The 16,674-nt window shown below is 41.8% G+C and overlaps 2 protein-coding genes across 3 annotated transcripts in view; one reads left to right on the plus strand and one right to left on the minus strand.

Annotated features, from left to right (window-relative positions):
• The first annotated feature begins 2,647 nt into the window (after positions 1 to 2,647).
• LOC114559540 (C-C motif chemokine 8) lies at positions 2,648 to 4,570 on the plus strand. Its single transcript, XM_028584226.1, has 3 exons — positions 2,648 to 2,763; positions 3,360 to 3,486; positions 4,416 to 4,570. The coding sequence occupies exons 1-3, from the start codon at positions 2,697 to 2,699 to the stop codon at positions 4,522 to 4,524; spliced, it is 303 nt and encodes a 100-aa protein (XP_028440027.1). The 5' UTR covers positions 2,648 to 2,696; the 3' UTR covers positions 4,525 to 4,570.
• Positions 4,571 to 10,967: 6,397 nt separating this feature from the next.
• LOC114559660 (septin-7) overlaps positions 10,968 to 16,674 on the minus strand; it is a 58,906-nt gene continuing 53,199 nt past the window's right edge. The window contains exons 12-13 of one of the 2 annotated variants that reach the window (XM_028584447.1): positions 12,110 to 12,255; positions 10,968 to 11,543 (exon numbers count right to left, since the gene is read on the minus strand). In XM_028584447.1, the coding sequence (XP_028440248.1) occupies positions 11,504 to 11,543; positions 12,110 to 12,255 (186 nt within the window). In that variant the 3' untranslated portion in view covers positions 10,968 to 11,503. The remainder of the gene's footprint in view (positions 11,544 to 12,109; positions 12,256 to 16,674) is intronic. The other variant, XM_028584448.1, reaches the window with a different exon arrangement.

Raw genomic sequence — 16,674 nt, forward strand, 5'->3', positions numbered from 1 at the left:
CATACACTATTTTTACTGTCTTGGATTACATTGGCAACAGGGAGTGGCCCAAAACTCCTTTTTTCCCAGCAACTTGTTGTAGAAGTAACTATTTACACCTTTGTGTGGGTATAGATAGGTCTACACTTTGATATTTGAATGTGAAATGGTACCTAAGTGACATTTCCTAGAATATTTTTTTAGTTTAGTTTTAGTTTTATACTTTAGTATGTTCTGACATATCAGTTGTTTAACTGAAACACATTCAACAAATGCTTCTCAAGTGTATCTTTGAATAGGAAGTGTTTTTTGTTATATATAAAAAAGTTCAGTGCATTACTTTGGCAACCCATTGACAGAGGCCTATGCAAATCAGATATGCTGATGATTGTGAGGGAATTGATGGGGTTGCAAATGTATGCACAGAAGTGACCTTAATAGGTCACAGATGCATTGCTAAACCTGTGTGTGTGTGTGTGTGTGTGTGTGTGTGTGTGTGTGTGTGTGTGTGTGTGTGTGTGTGTGTGTGTGTGTGTGTGTGTTTACACGTCTAAAAACAGTTGCCATAAGATCATTTGAACATGTCTTCAGTACACCACACTAATTTGCATAAAGGAAGGAACTGACTCATGATTAACTGGTAATGTAGTTTACTGTAGAGGAGGCAGAAACCAATATAATTTAGTGGTTGGAATTTACGTTTGTATTTATAATCCCATCGCCCTCTGATTACATTCTTCTTTTATCATAATGAAACCATAAACTTTGAATTTTTATGCCAACAGAAATAAGTAGAGAGTTATGTTATTTAGGCTCTAGATATCAGCTTTACTAAACTAAGGTAGAAAATAATTCTGATGAAATCTGTTAAAAGTGAGGACTGTGGGAAATGCAAACTAATGAGGACATTGTTTTCATATGTCTCTGCTATGTTTTCAAGGTTGATGTTTTTATATTATGTATGGATATGTGCAATATAGTTTATTTTAAGCAGCACTGGGAGGGGCACTCGCAATTTTGTTGTATTCGTTTTAATATGATGACAGTAAAGGCTTCTTATCTTATTTTATCTTAATGCAGCAGAAATCTCAGAAGAACATATTACTAAACCTGTGTAAAACACAAACTTCCTGCATGGCTTGATTCCACTAATGGTACAAAGAAAAAAATCAGGACATGGAGATTCACTCGTATCTATTACATATATACCAGTATGGTCAGTCCTCAAGGACTGAAAAAAAAAAATCTACACTGGATTCTACAATCTACAGTACTTGTACTTGTTATTTGAAAATCCACCTTTGGCAGTTAAGTTTCTCTGATGCCGTTTTCCTTCCTTTCCAACCGGAATAACCTGTTATGTGGAGCCAGGGCAAAACTATGCTGCTGGGCCAGAAGACAACACTCCTCCTTCTCTCTGTGCGATGTGTGCACTTTATATGCTTTCTTTTTCTAGAACACCTGGCACCTAGATTTTCTGTGGGCTCATTTGCTTAAATGCATTATTGAGCATCCAAAATGTAAGCACTGTCAGGACAAAACTGAGATAATGAAGGTCATTCAATTCAATTCAATTTTATTTATAGTATCAAATCATAACACAAGTTATCTCGAGACACTTTACAGATAGAGTAGGTCTAGACCACACTCTATAATTTACAAAGCCCCAACAATTCCAACAATTCCAGTAATTCCCTCAAGAGCAAGCAGTGCGACAGTGGTGAGGAAAAACTCCCTCTTGGGAAGAAACCTGGGACAGACCCAGGCTCTTGGTAGGAGGTGTCTGACGGTGCAGGTTGGGGATGCAGTAATAGTCACATCAAGTAATAAATCAGGATTCACATTAAAGTCCTTGTCATGTCCGTTGATGTTTGGTTTTAGTGATGCCTATTCCTAAATACATTTCACCAGTTGGCATACAGTTAGTCTGGGTCAACGGATGTACATTGCTGGGATAAAGCCTGATTCGCCGGATGTCCCTCCCCTCTCGCTATCTCCGCTATCAGGGATTTGCGCCGCCCAAAATTCAAACAAGCCAAAGCGTTTCCCTACCATATCCCACAGTAGATGAGCGGTGTAGCAGTGTCACCATACTCCAGCGCTGACACCAACACATTCTCACTCCCATCGCGTCAAAAAGCAACGCTTGGTCGAGACATTCTGTATGCATTTGGGTCAGTTTGAAGCCTTTCTGTCTTTACTGGAAATGTAAATGATAACATATTCAAAGCGTATCTCATCAGTAGACTCAGAAACTAACAAAATGTCCCTTGAACATGCGTATAATCTAAATAAAAATGTGTCACTCTTGTGTGTACTTTGTACTTCTGTTAAAAATGTTAAGCATGTGAGGGAATATCATAACCTTTCTGCTAACTAAATATAAACGAAAAGATAAACGCTGACATTCTATTCCTTTTTCTGAGAGTGGGGGAGTAGATTTTAATATTTACAACAACACTGTGGTCTTTACGACATCTTCCTTCCCCTCAGTAGACAACAGCACACAGTGGTTTGAGCATTGAGGGGGGGGGGATTCTGCCCTTGACGTGTCATCATGGCAGGATGCATTTGGGATGGAAAGGATGACATCAAACATTTCGGTTCCACAATGGACAGGGCTTATATATCTTTATCGGACGCAGTGCTAAGAGTCGATCACTGCGAAGGGAGAAGAAGAAGAACATCATCATCATCAACATCTTTTCACTGACAGCATGATGAAGACTCTCTGCTTCACTCTGGGGCTGCTGCTGCTCACCGCCTGCTGCTGCAACGCCATGCGTGAGTGATCTGTGTTTGCATTAATGGAATGTAACTAAGTACATTTACTCAAGTACTGTACATAAGTACACATTTGATGTACTTGTACTTTACTTGAGTCTTTTCATGCCACTTTCTACTTCTACTCTGCTACATTTCAGAGAGAAATATTGGACTTTTTACTCCACTACATTCATCTGTTACAGCTTTAGTTACTAGTTACTTTACACATTACGATTTTTGCACACAGAACACATGTAGTTTATAAAATCTGATGTTTGATTCTAAAGTAAACTAGCCGACAATAAAGCGGCTACAAGTCCAGCTGAGATGATGAGACCATTAAACACACAGCTGGTTGGATCCTTTACACACACTACAATGGGAGGGTGTGTCTGCATTTGGTACTTTTACTTTGAATACTTTGAGTACATTTTCGTGATGATATTTACAGACTTTTAATGCAAGACGTTTACTTGTAACAGAGTATTTTTACAGTGTGGTATTAGTACTTTTACTTAAGTAAAGGATCTGAATACTTCTTCCACCGCTGTGTGTTTGTGTCATCTTCAGAGTTTCATGTTTGTTCTGACTCTAACCATTTACCTTCCTCACAGCTGAAGCTCTGAAGTTCAACACAGCACCTGGAAACTGCTGCTTCAAATTTTTCACACAGAAAATACCAGTAAAGCGTGTGTTCAACATAACCAAGACCCACAGCTCCTGTCAGAATCAGGCATTCATGTAAGTGTGTGCCTCATTTGTCTACCATTTCTTGTCTTGTAACTGGTGATGACATGATGAATAGAAAGATGGATGACCATGACCTCCAGACATCATCACAACGCCACAGCATCCGTTATAATTCATTAAAAACATTGATAAGTTCAGCTATATTCCCAGCCAAAAGCAGCAAATTTTAAAATACATTATTTTTAGTAGCTAAGACTTATATGTATTTTTGTGTTTTGACCATTTGTGAACTGCGTTAAACTCTGTCTTGTTTACAAGCTTTGTGGGTTTGACTACTTCCTTTTCTTCTTGTAATCCCCATTCATATCTGTACAGCCAATGTGTTTCTGGTTAACTTGTCAAATGAACACAATGTTATAGATGTAGCCTCTTTGTATTGCTCTCAAAGTGCACCAGATTGACGCATTTTAACTTTAAAATGTACATTTTCCTGGCCGAGCATGCCACCGGGGCACTCTCTGATTTTAGGCTTCCCCATTCCTGCTAAATCCCACTTTAACCCCTGATTACTTGTCCTTTTAACCCTCTGAGGACAAAAAGACGCGCCAGCGAGTCCAAGTGCTGTTTGACAACACTCCTACTCAAAAAGCCATATTACAACATTTAATTTTAGACATATTTACTATTTCATTCATATATTACACTACTTTTGTGAACCCAAGACTTTTGTAAACTAATTTCAAATGTATGAATGTTCCAAATTATCTCTTTATACATGGCTCTGGAACAATTTTAGGCGTCACTATACAGAAAGCTGAGTTTGTTCTGAACATTTTGATATGAAATACACAGGGATCAGTTATATGCAAAAACCGTTTTTAATTCAAGAAGATAGCTATAAAAAATGCCCTTAGATCTCAGAGGGTTGAACACAAATAAAAAAAGGTGGAGCTAAGTTTCCTCTTGTGTGTGTTTTGCAGAGTCCATACTATCAGAGGAATACCGATCTGCTTCAGAGAAACTTTCCAGTGGGCTCGGGATATCTACAGTCAGCAGCACTACATCGTGGGCAGCAGTCAGCAGCTTTAAAGATGTATCACTGTAGTATTACTATACGCTTAATTTAGGCTATACTTGAAACTTATGCTTGGTTTTGCACGCCTATAAATACATACTCTTTATATTTGAATAAATGTATTAACGTAATTGCTGGCTATGTGTGTTTTCTGAGTAGATTAGGAATTCAACTTTTAACTTGAACTCTGTTGTCTCTGAGAGGAAATTTGTCTTGCAGCAACACAGAGACTCAGACACTCAGGTACCAAAAAAACCATCAGAAACCCTAACCCATCAAGTGACAACAGGAAACCTAGAGTTAGTTAGTTAGTTTTTATTATTAGTTTGCACACATTCATAAAAAGACCCCAATACAACATAAATTACAACATATTGTATGTAGATATAGAATCACATAGAAAGAGAAAGTGTGTGTGTGTTTGTGTGTATGTAAAAATAAATGATGACAAGAAAATGAAATAGCAAGAGGGCTAGGATCCTAAATGAGGACACTGCCACCCCAAAAAATGACACCCAACATCCCAGATCCCAGATCTTAATGAAGGAGGAAGGACTCTCTTTGGCAGAAGTCCTGTTCCACTGCTAAACAAACTGTCCTGGTGAGATTTTATCATTTTAGTTATTTCTTGTCCTTTTTGATGGTGTTGTGTGTATTATACCTGCTGCTGTAACAGACATTTCACAGTTTGTAATCAATCAAATTGAATTAATAGCAAAATGATTCTTTTTTTGCTGATTGATGAAGCTGCAGCTATGTGCTGTGCCTTGTGGCGTCCTGCTGGACTATAACCCAGAAGACCCTGCTGTGCTCCTGCTTATGTTCCTCTAATCAAAATGTTGGCTTCACTTCCAAAGCCAAAACAGTTTGCATGTTTCTTTTTTATTTTCATAAACCTACATGGATACATAAGTAAAGAAATGATTGTAAGGCTGTAAATTAAGTATATCAAAATTTCAGCTAATTAATAAAGTTAAAGAAAATCCCAACTCTGTGTCCCATATCTTTGTTAGAGCCATGCTCTACCGTTTGGTTCTATCAAATGTTATTTAGCTCCAGGTTTCTAAATGATGCTTTAATAGTTTAAAATAAGAAAATAAGGTCAATAACTGTCTTTGCATTGTTGAAATAAAGATTTTTCCAATCCACAATGGTTCAACATTGTGATCCTGAAAGCCCCAAAGGATATGAGGAGGTGCTGAATGTAAAAAGAAGCCTCGTTCAGCCTCGTTCATATATATATATATATATGGGGGGGGGTCACGTGTTTTTTGTTTTTTTTCTCACTTGTGTATTTAGAATATCAAACTCTGGTTAAGATGGATATCTTGTTCAGCTGTCTGAAATTGCTGCCAGTTCTGCATACGTGATGTGCTCTTTTTATAAGAGGATTTTATTCTGTGGTGAATTAAGTTAATCCTTTTTTCTTAAATATATACTTTGTTTTTGTGTGCAGGCCAGCTGCAGCCTGGACCCCTCCCACCACACCTCCTCAATCCACACCCCTTTTTTCTTTTTATCCCAGACTGGTCCAGCTGTGCCCCCCGCTCACAAACACCCCCACCTCCCTGGTCAATATTTACTTTTCTTTTAGAGGATGACGATGATAACACCTTTTACATCAAAGAAGTTTTCAGCTGGGGTTTGTACATGCTGTGGCACCCCCGCTAATGTTCTTGTAAGTCCTCCACGTCTACTTCTCCTCTGAAATCTGGTTCTTCTGTCACACACTAAAATAAAAGATAATGACAGTAGTCAAAACCCAACGACAACACATGAGTCAGAATAAAAGTAATTTACCCCTCCTCCTCTAGGTACATTTGTTAGATGTATTTGATGTACAGATCAGTTTATTAAAGAGTTTATGAAGACATTAGCGTTCATACAGGCGGGTGCCATCGTGGGAAACCGGTCCCGACCAGTCGCTAGACCTTTTTTCACAGCAGACATTTTGAGTTACAATTTCATTTATATTGCACTACGTTTGTGAACCCAAGACTTTTGTAAACTAATTTCAAATGTCTGAATGTTCCAAATGATCTCTTTATACATGGCACTATACAGAAAGTTTGTTCTGAACATTTAGATATGAAACTCACAGGGATCAGTTATATGCGGAAACCCTTTTTAATTTAAGAAGATATGTATAAAAATGCTCTTAGATCTCAGGTTGAACACAAATACAAGACGGTGCAATGGAGTTTTCTGTTTGAGTCCAACAGGATTTACCACAGGGACCCTCTGACCTCTAGGGGGGCCTCCAAAACTCCACTGTGTGGCTGGCCTCAGCCTTTATTTTATTAAATTTAATAAACATTGTATGTATTAACAATTTAGTTGCAGCTGCTGTACTACACTGTGGGCAGCAGTCAGCAGCTCTAAAAATGTATCATACTGTAGAATTACTATTAAGGCATATACTTGAAACTTATGCTTGGGGGCTTATAGTGAAACCTCACTACATTTACAATAATAAATAAGACCTAAAATTAACTCTATGGCAAAAATAGAATAACTAAAGTAATTAGAGGCTTAAACATAAAAAATGATGACTATAAAAGAATGAAATAATGACTTATGATTAAAGAAAAAGATAATAAAATCAGAAGAGTTAATAAAAGCTGGGGGTTTCCAGTCAGGAGGCGAGATATCCACTGAGCGCAAGTTTTCATTTGTCCGATTGTTGTAATGTAACCAAGTACAAATACTTTGTTAGTGTAATTAAAGATAATTTTCACATATCTGTACTTTACTTTATATTTCCGGCAACTTTTATTTTTACTCCACTACATCTCCCCTGAGCATCTTAGTTACTTGTTACTACAAAATAAAATCCGAAGAAATTTGTTACACTGGAAAAAAGCAGGTTTGGCACGCTTCATTCCAGTTGGTGACAAAATGCCTGATGCCAAACTGAAAAAAAAAATCATAGACCAAAACTAAAGAAGAGGAAGCATAATAACTGATAGCATCATGGAAGCACCTGCTGCAGGCATAACTAGTCACACCAGACTAGGAAAGGCTGTAGCAGCAAAATCCTCTGCTTCATGGAAATGAGCAGTGCTGCTTATGATTGCAGATAGATTCAACTTTCAATATGCATAAAGATGCAGACTGTTTCATTTCTTCTCTCAAAAGTTGGATGATCTCACGGATACATGTTTATTTACCTAGTCCACTTCCAGGATTGCTCTGGTGCTGCAGGATGGTGGAGGGTGGGGGTGTGATGATGCTTTTATATAGACCTTATGGGTCCCCTAATACCGTATCTGAAGTCTCTTTTATATAGACCTTAGTGGTCCCCTAATACTGTATCTGAAGTCTCTTTTATATAGACCTTAGTGGTCCCCTAATACTGTATCTGAAGTCTCTTTTATATAGACCTTAGTGGTCCCTAATACTGTATCTGAAGTCTCTTTTATATAGACCTTAGTGGTCCCCTAATACTGTATCTGAAGTCTCTTTTATATAGACCTTAGTGGTCCCCTAATACTGTATCTGAAGTCTCTTTTATATAGACCTTAGTGGTCTCCTAATACTATATCTGAAGTCTCTTTTATATAGACCTTAGTGGTCCCCTAATACTGTATCTGAAGTCTCTTTTATATAGACCTTAGTGGTCTCCTAATACTGTATCTGAAGTCTCTTTTATATAGACCTTAGTGGTCCCCTAATACTGTATCTGAAGTCTCTTTTATATAGACCTTAGTGGTCCCCTAATACTGTATCTGAAGTCTCTTTCCCTAAATTCAGCCTTGGTGCAGAATTACAGCCACTAGAGCCAGTCCCACAATGAGCTTTCCTTAGGATGTGCCATTTCTGTGTCTGTAGCTATTGAGGAGGAGAGAGGGGGGGCAAGGTGGAGGGTGGGGGTGTGGCCTTGACCAACTGCCACTTTGCTCGTTTGAAAGCCATGATGTCTCTCTCTCATGGGTGGGCCAAATTCTCTGGGCGGGCAAAGCAGAGAAAGGGGAGGTAACCTTGCTCCTTATGACCTCATAAGGAGAAGATTCCTGATTGGTCCATCTGAGCTTTCATTTTCTCAAAGGCAGAGCAGGATACCCAGGGCTCGGTTTACACCTATCTCCATTTCTAGCCACTGGGGGACCATAGGCAGGCTGGGGGAACACATATTAATGTTAAAAAAACTCAAAGTGACATTTTCATGCCATGGGACCGTTAAATGTCTTCTTTATGACGCCATGTATACTGAATGTACATGTGAACGGAGTTGTTTAACATTCTGTAACTGCTTTATGTTCGCAGTGTGTATTTCAACTGTATATTATATATTAATTACTATGTTCTAAAAAAAAAAAGACTATGTCATTTTTACATGTATTACAGTTTTATATGGCATACAATCAACTGGCCCTCCCTGAATAAATAAAGTTGATACATATGTTTCCATACATGAATGTTTTGATAAATCTCCATCCAGAGGATTCTAAATGTTTGACTCCGTATTAAATTATTAATGTCATGAGTGTGTTTAAAAGAATACTTTCACAGCACACGTTGGGAGTTAAATCATAACCATGTCAACTTTAATATCAACCATGTACAGTTAGAGACGGAACACATGGTAACACAAAAGAGAAGCAGTAAACAGTGTACACTATATATATATATATATATATATATATATATATAAAAAAGGAAATTTTACATAAAGAAAATTCACCTAAATGTATGTTAACTTGGTGTTATTGGAAGGGCGAGTGGTTCACAAGCATTTCAAAGAAAAATCACTTTTTTTTTAACTTGTAGGTCCACATAATTGCTTTTCTCTGGACTTAAGGAGAAAACGTAGCGTAACGGAGCAGTCCTGAGAAAGTGTACTCGTTGGCATAGATGTATACAGTATATGTGTTCTTAAGACAAGTTTTATATAATAGGTTCTGTTCCGAGTACAAGTTCTGTTGTTATTCCTGGCATATAATATTCAGAAAAATAAACAAAAAAAGAGAAAAAAAGGCCACTGAGCAGCCTTTAGTATGTACACAATATAAGCATTTCCATCATCAATCAAACACGTCCATACAAGTCATATTTTAGGTGCTGCAGGTGAAAGGTTTGTCTCCTTAGCATTTTGCTTTAAACGATAAAGGGACAAACCTTTCACAGCAGTGCAAGAACGCAGTCGTTCTTCACCCTTACATATAGTATTATTAATATCATCACCACCATCATCATATTAAAATAAAACATGGAAACTCTTGGAAAGGTAAATTAAAGGGTAATTACCATTTTCTTCAACCTATTTTCATATGATTTTGTGTCTAAGTGACTGATGGAACAACAATCTCTGACATTGGTCCAGTATTAAGAGAGATCGCTGCAGTCGGCAGTCAGTGAAACAAGCTACAATGTAATTTAATAGGGCAATTCTGCAGCTTGTACTTATGTTCACAAAAGTTCTGTTTTGCCGCTGACAGACTCAGATTAATATTCTAAGTGTCTGACAACATTATGGAAAGGATTTCTAAGGAGGTAGACCTTTCTGTTAAAGAGTAAGATAATTTTTTAAACATAAAAACATCTGCCAAATTGCGTCTGCTAAAGCCACCAGACTCCATGTAAATAAACAGTCATTTTAGCATCGTAAAATACACTTCATTCAAAGTCGACAGAAACAAAATTAAACAAAAAGCCGTTTTGGGTCGTCTTTCCACTTTTTCAACCATCACAACTCTAGTTTTGGTTGAAATAAACACATAGTTTACTGATTTACATGTGAAAATATGTTGGCTCTATACACACTAAAAGTATTGTTTTTTTTAAATGGAGTCTGGTGGGTTTAGCTCTAGCGACCTCAGAGCTGTTTCTGGTTAAACAGAAAGGTCTCAAAGAGGTTTTAAAAAGGTCTATCTCTGTAGGGATCCTTTCTATAATGTTGTCAGACACTTAGAATAATAATCTGAGTCTGTCAGTGGTAAAATAAACTTTTAGGGGACCAAATTGACGATGTACATTTGCCCCATAGGGTTACATTGCAGCCCGGTCAGTGGCTGCCAGTCACAGCGTTCACTATATTATACTATACTGGACTCATTTCAAAGATTGTTGTTCCAGTCACTTAGACACAAAAACATAGGAAAATAGGGTCCTGGTTGAAAAAAAACAGAAGTTACCCTTTAAATGTTTGAATGTGTCGCAGCACACTGCTTTTGGATTTAACATATTCTGTTAGAGAGAATAGCAGAGGGGTAATAGTTTGTTGTGTGAGGAAGCAGTTATGTATACTATTCACAGAAGAAACCAAATTGCGCAAAGACTCAGTGAGATTCATTTCACTGTGCCACTTTCTTGGTGTGACCGCGCCTTAATTCCATCAGACTTCTCCCCGCCCAGCTGCCACCTTCCCTCACATACACTCTCCCTTCTCTTAACACATACACTCTCCATTCTCTTAACACACTCTCAACAAGGTCTGGAGTCTATGAGTGTTTTTAATGTGTACACACCTGTGTTAAGTTTTTGAGAAAAATAAAAGAGGGATAGTACGTCTATCTGCAGATCTATGGAATATCTAGAGAACATACTACACTACATACACTACATGTGTACAAATGGCTATGCATGGTCCCTGCCATGTGTTAACTCCGTATTGTAGCTCAGAGGAACTCGAGCTTCTCCTCTTTGTCAGGAAATATAGGAAAATAGAATTTCACAAAAACATGCATTCCCCATGAAAATTAAAAGGTTTCAACAGATAAAATGGTAAAACCCTGCAGAGAGACGAGCATGTGGGCCTTTGCATGTTATGGGCTTGTTTTGTGTGTGTGTGTGTGTGTGTGTGTGTGTGTGTGTGTGTGAAGGGAAATGGCATCCATGTCACACGTGGTGCATGTTAAATGTAACCCAGAGGTACGTTGTGGAATGTGCTGAGTGTTATATCTGTTGTTTTTGTGTGTATGTTCGGAGGGCCACAGTAAATGCCAACTTCAAAAGGGGATTAAAAAAAAAGGTGAAGAAACAAGTCGTGTCTCTTCAAAAGATCTTTCCTTTCTTCTTGTTCTTTTCCATCGTCCTGTGTGAGAAACAAGAAAAGAGACAACGTTACAATCTCGTACAACAACGTGGTAACATCATTATTGGGCTTTCCAGGCACCGCACTGCAGCCGTCTCAAACGGTCGGGTCACCCAAATCCCCAAAAATAATAATAAGCAGATTTTTTGTTCTGTTGTTTGATTTAACCCAACAACACTATAGAAATGAACCGAATGAACACACAGTAGTGAAAAATGACATAAAAAGGGAGAGTGACATTTGATAACTTCACTTAAGCAATAAAATACACCCGTACCTAATTTATGAAAGCCTGCATTTTTTTATGTAACAAAGAAACCTTAATAAATAAATATCATAAATGCATGATTGGCATTCGTAGCAAAGCAAACCGCACAGCGTAAGAACATTGCCACAGCAGTAACAATATACAGTTAATGTCCTATTCTAGAAAAATGATGCTAACAATATTGTCAAACCTTTTTTCTATGCATCATTTAGTAAACATACTGCTGCCTTAACAAATGAACCAGTTGACCAGTTAAACCGTTATTAGTCAGCTGTTGAAGAGTGCGAGCGTTACTGACTTGGAGGCGTCCAGTTTCTGCTGCTCGAGGATTCTCTGCTGAGCCTCCCAGTTGGCCTTCTCGTCCTCGTACACCCGTCTCTTCTCCTCCAGCTCTTTGTACTGCGCCTCCAAGTTCCTCTTCATCTGTTCGTGGCGTCGCTCCAGCTAAGGGTCAAAACATTACAGAGACTCAGTGTTACACGTTCCCATCAATAGCACATGTAATACCCATCAGTCGTTCATTTAGGGCGTTTTCACCCGTTTGTTTGCTTTGGTCTGAATCAGTTGATGAGTTTGTAAACTTAGAGCCATTATTATTATTATTATAGTTATTTTTTTCGTTTCACACCCAGAAAAATCCAAGCATACCAAAAAGCATCATTACAAATCATGTAAGAAAGTTAAATCGTCTTATTGGTCGGATGGATCTGGGGCGGGAGTAAGAAAGTAAAAACGGGAACAAGGTCCTGTGTTCTGGAAATCTCCGTGGTCAAACCAGCTCATTTCATTTCAATTATCAGACATTGTTTGGCGAGAGACGTTACTACGTCTGCTCTGGTCACCGAGACGTCGCTCTGCTCTGCCGGCGTCTGTCTCCAACTTTAGGGGTGGATGGTTTGACCACGGAGACGTGACTGATGGATGGCGAGCCTGACTGCTGTCCATTTCTGTGAGAGAAAAGCTGCAAGCTGCTACGGTTTGCTGCTCTGCTGCATCGCAGACTGCTGAACACAGCTGACTACCGGAGACACTAGCTCAGACTGGAGGACACACCTGACTACAGGAGACACTAGCTCAGACTGGAGGACACACCTGACTACAGGAGACACTAGCTCAGACTGGAGGACACACCTGACTACAGGAGACACTAGCTCAGACTGGAGGACACACCTGACTACAGGAGACACTAGCTCAGACTGGAGGACACACCTGACTACAGGAGACACTAGCTCAGACTGGAGGACACACCTGACTACAGGAGACACTAGCTCAGACTGGAGGACACACCTGACTACAGGAGACACTAGCTCAGACTGTAGGACACACCTGACTACAGGAGACACTAGCTCAGACTGGAGAACACACCTGACTACAGGAGACACTAGCTCAGTGTGCTGAACACACCTGACTACAGGAGACACTAGCTCAGACTGGAGGACACACCTGACTACAGGAGACACTAGCTCAGACTGGAGGACACACCTGACTACAGGAGACACTAGCTCAGACTGTAGGACACACCTGACTACAGGAGACAATAGCTCAGACTGGAGAACACACCTGACTACAGGAGACACTAGCTCAGACTGCTGGACACACCTGACTACAGGAGACACTAGCTCAGACTGGAGGACACACCTGACTACAGGAGAAACTAGTTCCGACTGGAGGACACACCTGACTACAGGAGACACTAGCTCAGACTGGAGGACACACCTGACTACAGGAGACACTAGCTCAGACTGGAGGACACACCTGACTACAGGAGACACTAGCTCAGACTGCTGAACACACCTGACTACAGGAGACACTAGCTCATACTGCTGGACACACCTGACTACAGGAGACACTAGTTCAGACTGGAGGACACACCTGACTACAGGAGACACTAGCTCAGACTGGAGGACACACCTGACTACAGGAGACACTAGCTCAGACTGGAGGACACACCTGACTACAGGAGACACTAGCTCAGACTGGAGGACACACCTGACAGGAGACACTAGCTCAGACTGGAGGACACACCTGACTACAGGAGACACTAGCTCAGACTGGAGGACACACCTGACTACAGGAGACACTAGCTCAGACTGGAGGACACACCTGACTACAGGAGACACTAGCTCAGACTGGAGGACACACCTGACTACAGGAGACACTAGCTCAGACTGGAGGACACACCTGACTACAGGAGACACTACAGGAGACACTCTCAGCTCAGACTGGAGGACACACCTGACTACAGGAGACACTAGCTCAGACTGCTGGACACACCTGACTACAGGAGACACAAGCTCAGACTGGAGGACACACCTGACTACAGGAGACACTAGTTCAGACTGGAGGACACACCTGACTACAGGAGACACTAGCTCAGACTGGAGGACACACCTGACTACAGGAGACACTAGCTCAGACTGGAGGACACACCTGACTACAGGAGACACTAGCTCAGACTGGAGGACACACCTGACTACAGGAGACACTAGCTCAGACTGGAGGACACACCTGACTACAGGAGACACTAGCTCAGACTGGAGGACACACCTGACTACAGGAGACAATAGCTCAGACTGGAGGACACACCTGACTACAGGAGACAATAGCTCAGACTGGAGAACACACCTGACTACAGGAGACACTAGCTCAGACTGCTGGACACACCTGACTACAGGAGACACTAGCTCAGACTGGAGGACACACCTGACTACAGGAGACACTAGTTCCGACTGGAGGACACACCTGACTACAGGAGACACTAGCTCAGACTGGAGGACACACCTGACTACAGGAGACACTAGCTCAGACTGGAGGACACACCTGACTACAGGAGACACTAGCTCAGACTGCTGAACACACCTGACTACAGGAGACACTAGCTCATACTGCTGGACACACCTGACTACAGGAGACACTAGTTCAGACTGGAGGACACACCTGACTACAGGAGACACTAGCTCAGACTGGAGGACACACCTGACTACAGGAGACACTAGCTCAGACTGGAGGACACACCTGACTACAGGAGACACTAGCTCAGACTGGAGGACACACCTGACTACAGGAGACACTAGCTCAGACTGGAGGACACACCTGACTACAGGAGACACTAGCTCAGACTGCTGAACACACCTGACTACAGGAGACACTAGCTCAGACTGGAGGACACACCTGACTACAGGAGACACTAGCTCAGACTGCTGGACACACCTGACTACAGGAGACACTAGTTCAGACTGGAGGACACACCTGACTACAGGAGACACTAGCTCAGACTGGAGGACACACCTGACTACAGGAGACACTAGCTCAGACTGGAGGACACACCTGACTACAGGAGACACTAGCTCAGACTGGAGGACACACCTGACTACAGGAGACACTAGCTCAGACTGGAGGACACACCTGACTACAGGAGACACTAGCTCAGACTGGAGGACACACCTGACTACAGGAGACACTAGCTCAGACTGGAGGACACACCTGACTACAGGAGACACTAGCTCAGACTGCTGAACACACCTGACTACAGGAGACACTAGCTCAGGCTGGAGGACACACCTGACTACAGGAGACACTAGCTCAGACTGGAGGACACACCTGACTACAGGAGACACTAGCTCAGACTGCTGGACACACCTGACTACAGGAGACACAAGCTCAGACTGGAGGACACACCTGACTACAGGAGACACTAGTTCAGACTGGAAGACACACCTGACTACAGGAGACACTAGCTCAGACTGGAGGACACACCTGACTACAGGAGACACTAGCTCAGACTGGAGGACACACCTGACTACAGGAGACACTAGCTCAGACTGGAGGACACACCTGACTACAGGAGACACTAGCTCAGACTGGAGGACACACCTGACTACAGGAGACACTAGCTCAGACTGGAGGACACACCTGACTACAGGAGACACTAGCTCAGACTGCTGAACACACCTGACTACAGGAGACACTAGCTCAGACTGGAGGACACACCTGACTACAGGAGACACTAGCTCAGACTGCTGAACACACCTGACTACAGGAGACACTAGCTCAGACTGGAGGACACACCTGACTACAGGAGACACTAGCTCAGACTGGAGGACACACCTGACTACAGGAGACACTAGCTCAGACTGCTGGACACACCTGACTACAGGAGACACTAGCTCAGACTGGAGGACACACCTGACTACAGGAGACACTAGCTCAGAGTGGAGGACACACCTGACTACAGGAGACACTAGCTCAGACTGGAGGACACACCTGACTACAGGAGACACTAGCTCAGACTGCTGGACACACCTGACTACAGGAGACACAAGCTCAGACTGGAGGACACACCTGACTACAGGAGACACTAGTTCAGACTGGAGGACACACCTGACTACAGGAGACACTAGCTCAGACTGGAGGACACACCTGACTACAGGAGACACTAGCTCAGACTGGAGGACACACCTGACTACAGGAGACACTAGCTCAGACTGGAGGACACACCTCACTACAGGAGACACTAGCTCAGACTGGAGGACACACCTGACTACAGGAGACACTAGCTCAGACTGGAGGACACACCTGACTACAGGAGACACTAGCTCAGACTGGAGGACACACCTGACTACAGGAGACACTAGCTCAGACTGGAGGACACACCTGACTACAGGAGACACTAGCTCAGACTGGAGGACACACCTGACTACAGGAGACACTAGCTCAGACTGGAGGACACACCTGACTACAGGAGACACTAGCTCAGACTGCTGAACACACCTGACTACAGGAGACACTAGCTCAGACTGGAGGACACACCTGACTACAGGAGACACTAGCTCAGACTGGAGGACACACCTGACTACAGGAGAC

Source organism: Perca flavescens, chromosome 8, assembly GCF_004354835.1.
Source record: "Perca flavescens isolate YP-PL-M2 chromosome 8, PFLA_1.0, whole genome shotgun sequence".
In the NCBI taxonomy this organism is placed as follows: Eukaryota; Metazoa; Chordata; class Actinopteri; order Perciformes; family Percidae; genus Perca; species Perca flavescens.

Excerpts from the sequence above, each read along its gene's own strand:
- LOC114559540 (XM_028584226.1), top strand. The coding sequence starts at position 2,697 with ATGATGAAGACTCTCTGCTTCACTCTGGGGCTGCTGCTGCTCACCGCC. Across the intron at positions 2,764-3,359 it reads CTGCTGCTGCAACGCCATGC|CTGAAGCTCTGAAGTTCAAC; the intron begins GTGAGTGATCTG and ends CCTTCCTCACAG. Across the intron at positions 3,487-4,415 it reads TGTCAGAATCAGGCATTCAT|AGTCCATACTATCAGAGGAA; the intron begins GTAAGTGTGTGC and ends TGTGTTTTGCAG.